The sequence below is a fragment of the Aplysia californica genome, unplaced genomic scaffold (assembly GCF_000002075.1).
Source record: "Aplysia californica isolate F4 #8 unplaced genomic scaffold, AplCal3.0 scaffold00865, whole genome shotgun sequence".
Taxonomy (NCBI): domain Eukaryota; kingdom Metazoa; phylum Mollusca; class Gastropoda; order Aplysiida; family Aplysiidae; genus Aplysia; species Aplysia californica.
Window position 1 is genome coordinate 96,784 of NW_004798135.1, and position 14,144 is coordinate 110,927.

A 14,144-nucleotide genomic window follows, 5' to 3' on the forward strand; every position below is an offset into this window, starting at 1 on the left:
TTCAAGCATGTCTTTTGGATAGAACTTTTAGTGTTTCGGGAATCTTTTCCTGTAACAGATCAGGCCTAGAAGCAATAGAATAAGTAGATCAAAATCTTTCAGTATTGATTATTACCATCATCATATCTTACTAGTTAGTCTACATTGACCATTTTTGGTTTGGCATTCCATTGTGACTTCTGATAGTTCACCTTCAAGCTTGTCGTATTTACTACTGACAATTTTGTTACAGAGAAAAAAATGGAAAGTCCAGAACTGCCAGCAGCAGAAGAGGGTGGAGCTACTGTCAAAGACGGTGTGAAACGTTTGAGTTCTGGTTCAAACACTGGCCAGGATTTGTTCAGCACCCCAAACCAATCCATCATTGACCGGGCAGACAGCCAGCTTGGTAAGACAGTGTCCAGTTCTCACAGCACCCCTGGCTCGCACCCTCACTTCAGTCCAACAACACACCGGATCATAGAGGGTCTGCCTTCAGAGGTCAGCGAGGAGGTTAATACCTCAGTGGCTGCGAATGTTGTGGCCCAGTTTGTCCGTCAGCCAGAGATGGTGGTCACCGCGTCCAGTCCAGCCGCTCCAAAGATAGGAAAACCTGGCGAGACGCCTGGTCAAGGGTTTGGACCACGAGCCTCCAGCAGAGGTCTACTGCAGTCTGACTCGGAGGGAGAAGAGGATGCTGGAAAGAAGACTCCGAGCAAGGCTGGGAGGAAGAGGAAACAAAAAGACACGGACACAGAAAGTGCTGCGAAGCGCAAGGGAGTAGGGAAGTCTGGGATGTTGAAAAGAAAGGAGGACCCAGGAGAGTCAACAGATAATCAGAGCACGGGATTCAGCGTCCACACCGTTCCCCCATCAGTGGCCAGTGGTGAGTCCAGTCACACTTCAGGATGTCCCCCAGGTGAGAATGTGGTGCTGCTTGCTAGATGGTAATACAGTGGTTTCCACACAAAAGCATGATCCTCCTTAAAGCGTGCTGTCAGCACAGAAACAAATTTTTACTGTATAATTATCATGCATAAGTGCATATTCCAAATGGACAACTGCGTCTAATAGCTTGGTCATTCCTGCTCTAGTATCAGAAATAAATCAGCCATAACATGGCTCCTTTCGCTTAGAACTGATGAAAGTGAAGTAAACACCTAATACTTTATTGGAGGTGCAGCTTTGCCAAAGAGAAAAAAGACATAGGGACATGGTGTGAGACAGAATTGCACAATGAGGAAAGTCAGTGGGCGAGAGAGCTGTGCCGCTATTATGACATTCGTTGCCTGTGATGGCTCAGTGATAGAAAATTTTCTGCACTAAGCGATCACAGACACCTCAGGGTGAGCTCAGCTTAATGACAGAACCTGCTACAGGAGATCAGGTACGAGGTGGTTCTCATAAATCAATGATGTACGGCACAGTGGGCGACAGAAATAGGTATTGGTATCTAGTTAAGAGCAGAGTAAACAATGGTTTACTTTGCCATATCGGAGATGGACATTAAATGTGGTGAACTTATTAAGTAACCATACTCTTGTTGATAAGGCAATGTGTTTAATTAATTCCTATCATGAATCATACATACCATACCACAGAAGTTTTTCACATGCCCTGCCTTCATGCTATTGGCCCATTCATGTTGTTACTGTTTGCACACTCAAAATCTGCTTGAATATGTGCATTGAGTTTGTAGTTCTTAGGAACGATTTTTTAATGTCTCCAATAACAAACTTTACAACTCCTATGGGGTAACTGCTTGTCTGAGAAGACTACCCGTCCAAGGAATACAGGATGGTCGCTTTATACAACCGTACAACTTTGCTGGTTGGTTTTGTATCCTCGTTCATCTCTCTATCTCCACAGAACTGTTTGTGAATAATTTAAGATAGATTGTAACTGTTCATTTGTCATATTTCCACAGCAATTTCATTAGCCAAACCAGGTGTAGGTGTCAGGTAAGTTCCTTTATATTCTCTATCACTGGAAATAGACAACTGGATTGTGAATGAGCAGACATAGTAAAAAAATTTATAGATATTGTGCATGTGTGTCATTAAATGCCAGAGAATTTTAAGGGGAATTGTGTAACCCTTAAAGTTTCATGAGTTCAGTGAAAAAAGCGTTTTTAAAATTATTCTACAGTAGGATTTATCTTCCTAGGAATTTCAATGTTATTTTCCCCACAACAGTTTTACCTGGACAGTTTGTTTATGATACTCATTCTGTGACAAATTCCCTCGGGCCTTTAGTGTCAAATGCTTATAATGCATGTAAACATGCATTCTTTCCCAATGTTTTCGTTATTTGATAAATTCTTATGATGATTCTACATTCACCTATTACAAGTGTTGTCTTATTATGCATCACACACATTAATTGTCTTATTATGAATGGACTTCCATGATGAGAAAATAATTCCGTGCATGCGACATGTTCTATAAAGGTAATGTTTGTTTCTATAATGCATATTATTCAGTGTTTTCTTTGCAATAACTTGTTTTCAGCTCTGTCACTCAGTCAGAAGCAAAACAGTTTGGAGATGCATCAAAACATTTGGTCTTGACCAGCTATAAAAGTAAAGTAGAACCAGGTGAGTTTGTAACATTAGTCATTAGGACATTAGTAAACAGGAAATTTGATAGAAAGGGGCCTTACTTTTTGGAGACTGTAAAGAATTCAGTTGCTACACCATGTTCTTTCTGCCACTTGTAAATCAAACTTTCAATCTTTCTTTATCACCTTCTTCTCTCCAGCGTGCAGCCTCCTACCCACACCCCACCCCCACCCTTCCCAAGTGAAAATCACATCTCTTTGCCTGCCTCAAAATAAATGATCCATCACTCGGTTTTGTCAAGTGAAGGCAGGAAGAAAACTATACTCAGATGTGGATTCATGTGATGCAAGTTGTGAAATGGTGGTTGGCTTGTGTTTCCAAGTTATGCTTTGACTTTGATAAAAATTTGTTGTTTTTGTTGTAGGTGCTCAAATAATGGGCAAGTGGCAAGATGGCTTCTACTACCCTGGTGTGCTAGCGAGACTGGAACCTTCTGGCAAAAAGTTTGTAGTAAAAAAATTTAAATTTTGTTTCACTAGTTTTGACTGATACCTTTTCCTTTTTAACCCTTTCATTGCCAGGGGGTATACGTTCCCACTGTCAGCACTGGTTTTCAGCTGAGCTCGTTACCCAGAACAGCAGCCTAATGTCTCAGTGTTAATGGACGCACCGTCTTGATCTAGCGCACTTGTGACATACTTCGGACACCGGGTCTTCGATTTTTTCACTTTTCTCACTTTTCTTATTCCCCCATTTCCTCCCATCTTACTCGTAATTTCGAATAACCTGCAAATCCAAGTCAAACAGTGAATTTTTTGCCTTTTTAAAGTCATTTCTATGTTTATGTTTTACGAGAGCCCGCGGCCGCCCGCAAGCCTAGATCTGTGTTTATCGATCGCTTGAAAGCCTAGCAGTAAAGAAATACTAACAAATTTGGTACCGATATGCGCATCTTTTATTTCAAAATACGAATCTAGGCAGCGCTTGTGGCTAAAACTCCGTACAGAAGAATGAGAGCCAGGTTATTAGCATGACGTACATGTAACAGTATATAGGCACTCAGGAGTGGCAAATTTTGCCAACTTCCTTGACGTCCATGGTATGGCACAGCGTAAAAAAAAAATTCCGCGTTTTCATGATGTATCAGGTACGTCATAAGGCAACGAAGGGATTAAGGTTACATTGTATCTGTCCCCGTGGTTTTATGCACCCCGCATAATTCAGCAAAATGTGATCATTTTTTGCAAAATTTCTGATTATTTTCCTTTATCATTCTTTGTTAAAATTAAAACAATTGCTTAATTTCACATTTTTGGGCCCAGTTTGCATAATTTCATAATTTTTCTGGCATAAAACGACGGGGACAGAATTGTATTCATCGGTCTGTATCAGTTCTCATGGCTCCTAACTTCTGTAAGGCAGGTTTATTGTTATTGCTGAAATGAATAATATGCAGAAAAGAAAAGGTGGGTTTTTTTGTTTGAATTAGGAGTCTAACCCCATTCATAATTGTAGTAGATTGGGATTTCTTTGTTCACCAGTTACATTATTTGACAATTTGTGGGGTCCAACAGTTGAGACTAGAGATCTATGTGATTTTATTTGAATTGGTGCATTGTTTTGCTTTTTGGTGTTTATTTCAAGCTTTTAAGTTTTCTTTTCAGTCTGTTAAATGGAACAATTCATTTTATTGTTTATTGTAGTCACATGAGATTGTCATTGACATTCTTGAATAAATTGGTACATGCAATCAAGCACTTTTAGTGTGAATTTTAGTTACCTTGTAATCTTGTGTATTTTTGTTTTCACCAGTGAATGTTGGGACCTGGAATTCTGAATCTGCCATTTTTCATTCCTCCTGCAATCTCTGTTTCCTTGTATAATCTTTCTGTCAGTGCCATTGGTGTATTGTTCTTTTTTTTCTTTTTCTTTTTTTCTCCAGACTGTTAAAGCATGTGTTGGTTTAGACCTAGGTAACCAACATCTGTGGTGGAATGATTCGACCTTTGCGTTATTTTCAAGAGATGTGGGGCAGAGAGATGTTTTATTGAGTGTCTCTGTACTGTTGCAGTGTACTATCCCTCTCAGCTCAGGCTGGCCCCCGCAGACAGGGTTGAAGCACCGCACCTGCTCAATGGCTAGATTGTGTCGCTTGAGTTGTCATATCAGACAGTAATGATCACTTTTATAAAGAAGTTTGTTTACTTGAACTCAGTATTAGCATCTAGGAGGTTAGTTATTCATGACTGTGTAAATAATGCAAAAATCCTGGGTGTAGATTCTTTTTCAAGTTTGATCACTGTTCTTTAAAGGTCTGTCAAGCATCAAGTTATTTTGTAATGTGTTTATTTTTATTTCAGATTCCTGGTCAAGTTTGATGATGGTTCTCAGAAGTCTGTGAAGCCTCATGAGATAATCTTAGCCCAAGACCTGCCCGTGGGTCAGAGCGTGATGGTTCTGCGCAGCGACGGCTTCTACGAGTGTGGCATGATCATGCAGCATAGCGAAGCAAGCGGGGTGGAGCAGGGAGTCTTGTACCACGTGGAGAGGGACGATGGGGTCACCCAGAGGTCAGTGAAGAGTCAACTGTTCTCTGTTTGTATGGGAGCTTTGTTATGTTGAATGGGTTGAGTGCTCCACTCAAAACTAAAGGGAAACCTGCAGATTGACGTCCTGGGCCATGTAGGTGTAGATTCATGAAGACTCTCAAAGCAACTAAAGTTCAAGGACACCTTTGAAGGGTTTCTGACCAAGGTCATCTGCATTGCTATCCAGCGTGGTACCACCTGAACTAACAGTACAGTGTGCCCGTAGCGACTTTATTGACTCAGTGATTAAGTTCTAGGAGCTGAGGTTTCTGTGTCAGGGGTTCAACTCTGGGCTGAGTTTGTTTGCATATAAGGCTCACTGGTGATAGAATATACTAGAGCCTCAAACTTGTGAATACATTGTGAAATGTGTAAGGCTTGTTTTAGAGTTGAGATAAGTGCTACTTACTTAACCATTTTTGTTTATTTTTATTATTACACGTAGTTTCAACACCCTGATTTTCATGTTATGTTACTGACTCTGCATCTTCTGTTTTAGTTTAATTTAGTTAGCGTTTTACTGCGCTCACAAGTACATAAGGTCGTATAGTGTGCGAAACACAAGTTGGTTGCATTCTCAACAATTCATAGCATGGCTTGGTTTGGTCAGTGATCAGGTTAGTTGGTTTTAATTTTTATGGTAAAAATGTCATCGTAAATATGCATCTCCATTCTCTTTCCAGTGCCTGTAAATCTTGCTACATCTTTCTCTTACTTCAAACTTGCTTACGTTCCCCATATATTGCTGCAACTCCAGGTGCAAGAGGTCAAGCCTTATACTGACTGAGGACCAGGCGGCCATTCTGCTAAGTGATGAAGAACTCCGTGTCACTCCCGATGCTGTCGCACACAACATGGGCAAAGTTGGAGACATTTCTCTCGGTTAGTTATAGTTGTGTACTCTTTTGAACTCTCAACATTGATAAAGGTGATGTATGAGGAATGTCGAGACATGTCTCTTAATTCATTGAAAATCTAGGCTCCGATTCCTCTTTTGAGCCCTAGGACACAGCTTTTAATATTTTGAATAAATTTTTTTTAAAACCATGTATAGAAGCCCCAAATAAAGATATGGCAAGGGGCTAATATACTGTTTCAAATTTTGTACTCTTTTATCATCTATATTAAAGGGAATTTTAAAAAAAGAAACTATACATACTTCAAGGAATATTTTTCTATTAGTTTATGAGGTTGTCTGAAGATATGCTTTTTGCCTTTTCTTTTCTTTCTTTTTTTTTGTGCTCTACTGAACTTACTTCTGAATACATTTTGTAGGCTGACAGAATTATAAAACTGATTTCACATTTCAGTTTCCATGTTTCTTTACTCCTATCAGCAAGCACGACATGCTCCGTGTCGTTTCCATTTACCCCCATCTGCCCGAACGACACAAAGCATGTCGTTTTAATTTCCTTTAATTTAATACACATTTCCATCCAGTCCTCCGAATCCATGTGTTATAATACTGGTCAAGTTAAAAATAGACATGATGTTACTTCGTTTCTTTATGAAAATTCGCAATGTGAAGACTTATTTTTTGGAATGGTAACGCGTTGTAACAACGACAATTTTAGATCTAAAGTTTAAATCATGTTCCCACTCAGGATTGTTACTGATGAAATCCCTCTACAATACACCTCTTTTTTCTGCATCTAATTTTACTTTCCATGTTTTCTTCATGTTGCCGATTGATAATATTTTGGTATGGTGAACGAGAATGATCTAAATTCATAATTGTTTGCGATATATAAATTTACTCGAATTCTGAATGACAGAACAGATTTAATTGTGACTGTTCATGAAAATCCATAAAATCATTTTTGGTTAATGAGAGTTAAAGAGGTATATATATTTGATAGAAATGGCAAAATTTTGTTTATACAAATCTACCCCATTCATTTGCTTGCTGCCATAGTTTTTTCTTAAATTGAGAAATACTAGTCAGAAATGAGTGGTGGTGTGCTATTGAATCTGCTAGTCATGTGTTCGGGTACCATCTCAGTGAGTACTATAACAAGTGGGGGAACAATTACAGGGATTGTTTATTTGTTGAACTGAAACAGAGCAACTTTCTCTTTCTCTGCCAATCGTTTTCAGCAACTTGTATTGATGCTGGTCTACCACTGCATCTAGGTGGCATCATGGACTTGTGATTCTTTTTTGTAACTGCTGTGGTTCTTTTTTGTAACTGCCTAAAAGCTGAAATTTTACTGTTGTTGTCAAGAATTAAAGATGACCAAAAGAAAATATTCTGTTTTGCATATTAAGCTTTTCTCTGGATGTGTTTTTCCTTGCACTAATGAATATTATTACATTGCTCACAAACTGCAAATAAACAATTGCAAAGGTAAACTTTTTACATGGCAGTATTGAAGAATGGACTTTCATTAAATTAAATTGATTATTTGCTATTTAAAGAGTGTGGGTCCATTTCACCTTTGTTGGCCTGTCTTTACAGATAATTTGGTAGAAGGAAAGAGGCATCCCAGAGCAAAGAAAAGTAACACAGCCGTTGAAGCTCAGTCATCAACATCAGGAGTTCAAGCTGTACCAGCTACATCTACGGCTCTCGCTCCTTCAGCTGCTGAACTTACACGCAGTGGTCGCAAACGCAAACTGGGCCCTGTGGCTACAAGTACCCCTACGCCGAAGCAAGCTGCTAAAGAAGGCAAAGAGAAAGGTTGAGCTTCAATCATTTCAATGATTGTTCTTATTTTGTTTTTTTTTGTTTGCTGTGTGGTTGTTGAGTACAAAATGTCCAACAATGTAAATATGATTGTGTTATTGTGTGTGTATGTTTGTACATAGTGTGGCTGGGTGCATAAATACGGTTATGTATAGTTATTTACATGAAGGCACATCTTGCTTCCTGTTTATCTAACCTTCTAACAAAATATTCTGGGTTGAGCAACTGGTGTAATTTTGGTATCATCCTGTGCTTATGCTTTAGCTCAATATCCCCCACTGCACAAGATTTTTGTAAATGGTGCCCAATACTTATGTATCCTGCTTCTCTCTTTTATGTTAATCCTAGTCACTTGAGAGTAACTAAACATTATCCAAACAATTTTAACAGATGTCACTTGTTTTCCAGGTACTCCAGTGAAACGGCCAATACCTAGTCCGCTTGGAGGTGTCATGGCATCACCCTCAGACTCTCGGCGATCACCAAGAAAGGCAAGGCTAGGTGAGGGACCGTCAAAGATCTTCTGTAATTTTTATAACTTTACTTTATGTTAGTGTTAGTGCTAAATGTTAAGCTCTGATGCAAAGGTTTCCTTCCTTATTTGTGCTTCAATATCGTGTAGTCCTCTGCATTGCAATTCAGAAAAGTTACATCTGTGAGTAAAACACATCCATATATGTGATGTAATTGTGGAAAGAATTAAGACTTAGGAATCAGTCAGCAGAGTTATTTAGTATTCTTTGGGAGACTTAACTTTCTTTATTGATCTATTTGCACCTCTCTCTCTCTCTCTCTCTCTCTCTCTCTCTCTCTCTCTCTCTCTCTCTCCCTCTCTCCTTCCCTCCCTCCCTCTCTCCGTCCCTCCCTCCCTCTCTGTTTATGTCTCTTGTTGATTGTACAGCAAAGATGCCAACCAGTACGATTTTACGTATTTTAGTAAGATTTTTTGCCGAAAATACGTGATTACGACTTTTCATGAAAAAATACGCATCCTGGAATGCGAAAAAGAAATACGAGATTCAGCTTGGGCGAGTAAACCTAGATCTAATTATCTCAAGTCCAAGTCCCATCTTTTGCCAAAATAGTTTCAGTATCGCGGAACTGGAATACATGTAGGCCTATTTGAAAACCAAGGTCAGTTACTTCATTTTTGCCGGTCGCGATTGTGATATTATGTTCGCACACCATTTCCCCGTCCGAGAGTACGTTTCACGCGAAAAGGCGGCTATGGCGGCAGGCGGAAGTGTATGTGACACCAATGCGCGATCAAAAAAATGAAGGCCTACTTTCGCTTTCGTTACCACCAAGAAGTTTGCCAGCGGTAGTCTGATATACAACAATTGTGACATACAGGTTGTGCAGTGTAAACGCTGTGTTGCCGTGCAAATGAAATTAAATCAACACTCGGACTCGTCTCTGTGCTGTCACGTGTGGGAAAGAAAGAAAAGAAAATACAAGCGTCATCCGATTTTTAGATTGTCTGGCTCGCCATCGTGACCGGTCAATGAACCTGCGCGCATTCGCATCATAAATAAATGCGACATCCTGTGAGCAAAGACCGTCTTTAGTGAGAGTACCTGCTTTGCGAAGTATAGGACTATGGAATAGGGGAGGAGATTATTTATTGATTTTTTTTTTAAGATACTCGGGGGGGGGGGGGGCGAAGGCAACACCAGAGGACAAAAACTTGTCACCAAATTTCAGAATTTTGATTAGAGCTTTCTGCAAAGCGCGCGTTGGTGCAGGCCGTGTGCAGAATCGGGACCGTTCTTTCTTTGCAAGTCTGTGTTATTGAAATAAAGTGTTCGCATTTCATTGGAGGGTGATCGTAAATTATACCTACAGTGTATGTTGTAGCTTTCGGTTCAAGACTGGCAGATTTTCAGTGTCACTGCATCTTGCCCTCTCACAGTTGTTACACAACTCTCACAGTACATGGGTCTACTTTTGCCGTTCAAGTTATTGCTCTTCTTTGAGTTTGAGCAATAATTTTTGTCTGTCAGTTCATAATATTAATATGAATCATGATTCCCAGACTGGTTCTTGATAGTCGAAATTCTTGTTCTAGGCTCTTCCGAACGCTCAAAGCAGGATCAATTTTTTATATATAATAATGAGGGGGAAATATTGTAATAGTAAATAGACTGAAATACTTAAGTCAAACAAGACCCCAGTACGACACTGAACACTGACATGTTGTTGACTGGATACATGTATAAATTGTAGTCTACGCGTGTGTGCTCCCTTTTTTCGAGCTGATGGGTTTTAACAATTTTTTCAGGAAATATTGCTGGACTCCCTGAACATTTTACGAGTTGGTAGGTTGTTGGGAATACACATTTCCCCCTGAAAATACACATTTTCATATTTCCCAGTACTCATTTCGGTTTTCTGTGGTTGGCGTCTCTGGTACAGTCTATGCAGACTTTATGATTCAGCTCTTTGAATCTATCATGTGTTATAGTTTCTCTTTTCACTGTTTATGCATGTTCCAGGTTTATTTGAGTCTAGCCTACCACAGAAATCTAAGCTGTTTGAGGGTATGGTGTTTATGCTGACTCACATAGACAAGTCGGTGGAACAGAGAGCTCAGGAGAAAAGATTGCTTCAAGACTCCTCACTTGACACCTCGGCAGATGACAACACAGACACTGGTAGGCTACCTTTTTATGTTCTGAATTTTTTTTAAACTAATTTTAAAGCGACGGGGGGGGGGGGGGGGGGGTTCATTATGGTCGTTTATCTAGCAGCTTTTGTATTGCAGTATGCCTTACAGTATAGTCTGCGGGTGGGAGGAGGAAGTTATGTTCTTCATTATTGAATAGGGTATTTGATAAAGTTATTGTGTTCATTTAAAGTTCAGGAAAAATGCTTTTTGGTTTGACCTTTGTTATCATGTTTCCCTTTTATTTTCAAATAGGAGAACAGTAAAAAAAATACTCGAAATAGTTTTTAACATTTTACTCAGAGTACATAAGTCTTCGCGTATAAGGCTTTTGTACTCATTATACAAACCCCTCGTGTGCTTGGTGCTCAGTCATTCCCTGGCGAAGGACTTCTTGTGTGTGACAGGCTTCTTTTAAAATTTTTCCCTCTGCCATTACAATGTATTAAGTACTTTACAATTAATAAATTTAGAATGTGCTAGTTAGATGATTTTTCTAAGCAGTGTTTTATTGTCTTTCAGAACCAGACATGCCTCCATTTGTGAAAGATCGTGTCAAGTCAGTCATAGAATTGGGCGGTGGCATCGTGATTAAATCATACGATGAAAAAGTGGTAAGATTTTTTTAAAGGTTTTTGGATCATTGTTTTTTCATTAAGATTTTTAGGTTTTATGCTCTCTGGCTTTGTTCTTTTGAACGTGGTGTGTCAGTTGAAGGTGGTGTGAGCCCATTCAAAGTTATTTTTGTACTGCACGGGAATTTCTTGTACATGAGAAATTTGTTTCTAGATGATCTGCTGGATGGTGAAAAAGGTCTTCTGCAACCATCTCTGTCTCTGATTGGCCATGACAGTCCGTGGTCAATTTTTCTGTGTTTGCCTAGCAAACAGATAATAATTCTTTTGCTAGAAAAGTAACTTGTCATGGCCAGAAGTATAATGGATAGCCTCTTCACTTTACACATAAAAGACATGGATTTATTTTTTGCATGAGGAAAACTATTGATCAAGTATTCCATTCTATCAAGATTGGCCATGGCAGGTAAGGTCGAAGCAACCAACCTTCTACCTATCAAAATTTGTGTAAGTTGGGGTATAAAGATAAAATACGTGCTACTTGTGGATAGCTGCTTGTATACATGTCTTTTGTGGTGTTGCCAGTCTAACCTCTTTAATTAATGCCTTTTCAGTTACAGTCAGCTCGCAAATCTTATTTGGTTGCTGCAGAGCACCAGAGGACTATCAAGTACCTGCAGGCTCTTGCCGCTGAGATGACAGTAATTTCTCATCAGTGGGTCTTGGAATCTGCAGCACAGGTAATTGAGTCCAAACATAAAGTCCTTGTTGCGTAATTTATATTTCCACGTAGTTGATTGTACTCTGGATTTTTCAACTAAATGGTAGCTTACTTTGCAGAGTTTATGGAATGTGCAGTAGCTATTGCCCCCAGTATAGGCAATGCTGTTCTGTCACATTAGGCTGTAGTATTTATGCTGTTTTGGTCTTTAACTTGTGTCCCATGATGATGGTGTGTGTGACTAGTGACCAGTTTTGCCCATATATACATTAAAATGATTTGATGCTCTGCACTCTGAAGCCTCCTTTGTAGTTAGTAGCTTATAGCACCTAACATATGTTGGCAAAGTCAGTTTTGAGCTAAAGGCTAACAAAGGTGTAAAGTGAACACAAGTAAAAAATGTAGGTTCACCAGAAAAATCAAAGTTTAACTATTCCCAAATCATATTGTGAAAGGAATTCACTCATCTTTAATTGCCAGTTGTATAAAGGTTAGTTTATTTAAGAGGTGTATAGTATGTTAATCTGAAGGGAAAAAAACTGGCTCAAATAGACTTGTTTTTGGGTCAACATTTGACACATAGTGGTTGGTTTTATTTCTACACAAACCCTATCAAGTTCATATGAACATTTTAAGCATTGTATACCCTATACCATAAATTTTTGTGTTCTTCAATGCAGTTGTTTACTTTCCAATTGTACTACTTAGGCATATCCAGGTCAGCATCAAGTTTGATCTAATATCCAACTTATTCACATCAGTTTCGATTTTCTATATATTTACATAACTTTAATGCTGTAAGGTACATTTATTGGGGTTCTTTTACAGACATTTATTGTAGGCCTACCGTTCATAAAGTACAGCAATAAAAGTAAATTGAGAGGGAATGACAGATGTCGTTATCTTTTTTTAGAAAAATAAAATCATTTAATTTTCAAGCTGTTTTTCTCAAAACTAATTTTTGCATCTCGTCTGATAAAACGTGCAATATCTAAAAAAAAAAAAAAAAATTAAAAATATGTGACTTTTTTTTTTATCCCTTTGATTCAGAATTCAAAAACCTATGAAACTACCTCTTTCTCAGTTTTGAAAATTGACCCTTTTGTTGGGTACACACATACACTTGTCTTGTTAAAACAGCACTGTTTAAGAAGAGACAGGAAAAGGGAATCAGAAGAATGGTGCATGTTCTAATTGTATAATTCTATTTCTAAGATGTATAAAATTCAAGTTTTTAAGTTATGAATTTACTCTTCAATTTCAACTGGATCTGTATAACTCCTACCAATCAATCAGTTGATCAAAGAATGCAATCTCAGAATTATTTTTTTCATGGATTTTTATATTTTATAAGTTTCAAAATCCTTTTCCTACCTAGAAGGCACCTCTAGTGAATGGGGCTACTTTTAGTCATGTTTAACTGAACCTATAAGACAAATGCATACCTGAGTCAAATTTGTGGAGTTGGGTTTTTTTTCTTTTGAGTTTCAGATTTGAAATATGCTGTACATAGTAGCCTCACTGCATATGCTTAAGAGTCTTACGTTTCAGACAGATACAATCATCTGTACTTGTTTTTCTCTGATCTTACAGAATAGTCTTCAAGCTCTAACAGCTTACATTTTGCCAGCTGGAATAAGTGTGGAAAAGAAAAAATTGATAGAACGGTAAGTGCACTCTCAAAAAAGGCATGTCTGAAACTCTGTAAATTGTCAGTGTGTACCAGCCCATAGGACAGCTTGAGGGGAACTTCTGTCAACTACAGAACAAAAGTACTTACACCATTCATTACCATTATCTCACCCTCATATCTTTGACATCATATCTTCAGCAGTAACAGCCTAAGCATCATCCTGACATCGTAGTTTTTACGAGGGCGCTGCAACCGCGGCTCGGCTGCGGAATTTTGATTTTCTGCAGAATTTTGAAAAATTTTGCAGCAGCATTATTATGCTTTCAGACGTAGAATTGCGAGGGGAAAAAATAGACTGAAGCGAGCTGACGACATTACAGTGATCTCCCTCGCACCGCAAGCCCGAAATTAGAGTGATCTTTTTTTTTTTTTGAAACAAAATTGATCTAGATCTAGATTCTTGTTTGTTTTAGTAAGATTTACGGAATTCGCAACTGCATAGGTCATATGAGCGCCAAAGGGCGGATGTCAACAGAAAGGTATAAACGGAGAATCAGGCTTACTCTGCTCACCTCTTTAGCCTCAACAGTGCAAAGTCTGCTTCGACTATCAAGGCACCCTGGAAATAGCAGTTCACAAGAGAGTGACAAACATATAAAAGAAGTAGAGAAAAAATGACGATAGTAAGGATGAGGAAAGAAAAAGCAGCAGTTCCCCCTATTCCCTATGTAATTCCG

The 14,144-nt window shown here is 38.7% G+C and overlaps 1 protein-coding gene across 2 annotated transcripts in view; it reads left to right on the forward strand.

Moving 5' to 3' along the window:
• The window catches only part of LOC101853978 (TP53-binding protein 1), a 49,214-nt gene that overhangs the window by 31,228 nt on the left and 3,842 nt on the right, over nt 1-14,144 (forward strand). For both annotated transcript variants that reach the window (XM_005110211.3, XM_013089051.2), the window contains exons 20-31: nt 233-898; nt 1,907-1,940; nt 2,490-2,575; nt 2,964-3,042; nt 4,900-5,109; nt 5,885-6,009; nt 7,586-7,807; nt 8,222-8,314; nt 10,309-10,467; nt 11,001-11,092; nt 11,668-11,793; nt 13,368-13,441. In XM_005110211.3, the coding sequence (XP_005110268.1) occupies nt 233-898; nt 1,907-1,940; nt 2,490-2,575; nt 2,964-3,042; nt 4,900-5,109; nt 5,885-6,009; nt 7,586-7,807; nt 8,222-8,314; nt 10,309-10,467; nt 11,001-11,092; nt 11,668-11,793; nt 13,368-13,441 (1,966 nt within the window). The remainder of the gene's footprint in view (nt 1-232; nt 899-1,906; nt 1,941-2,489; nt 2,576-2,963; nt 3,043-4,899; nt 5,110-5,884; nt 6,010-7,585; nt 7,808-8,221; nt 8,315-10,308; nt 10,468-11,000; nt 11,093-11,667; nt 11,794-13,367; nt 13,442-14,144) is intronic.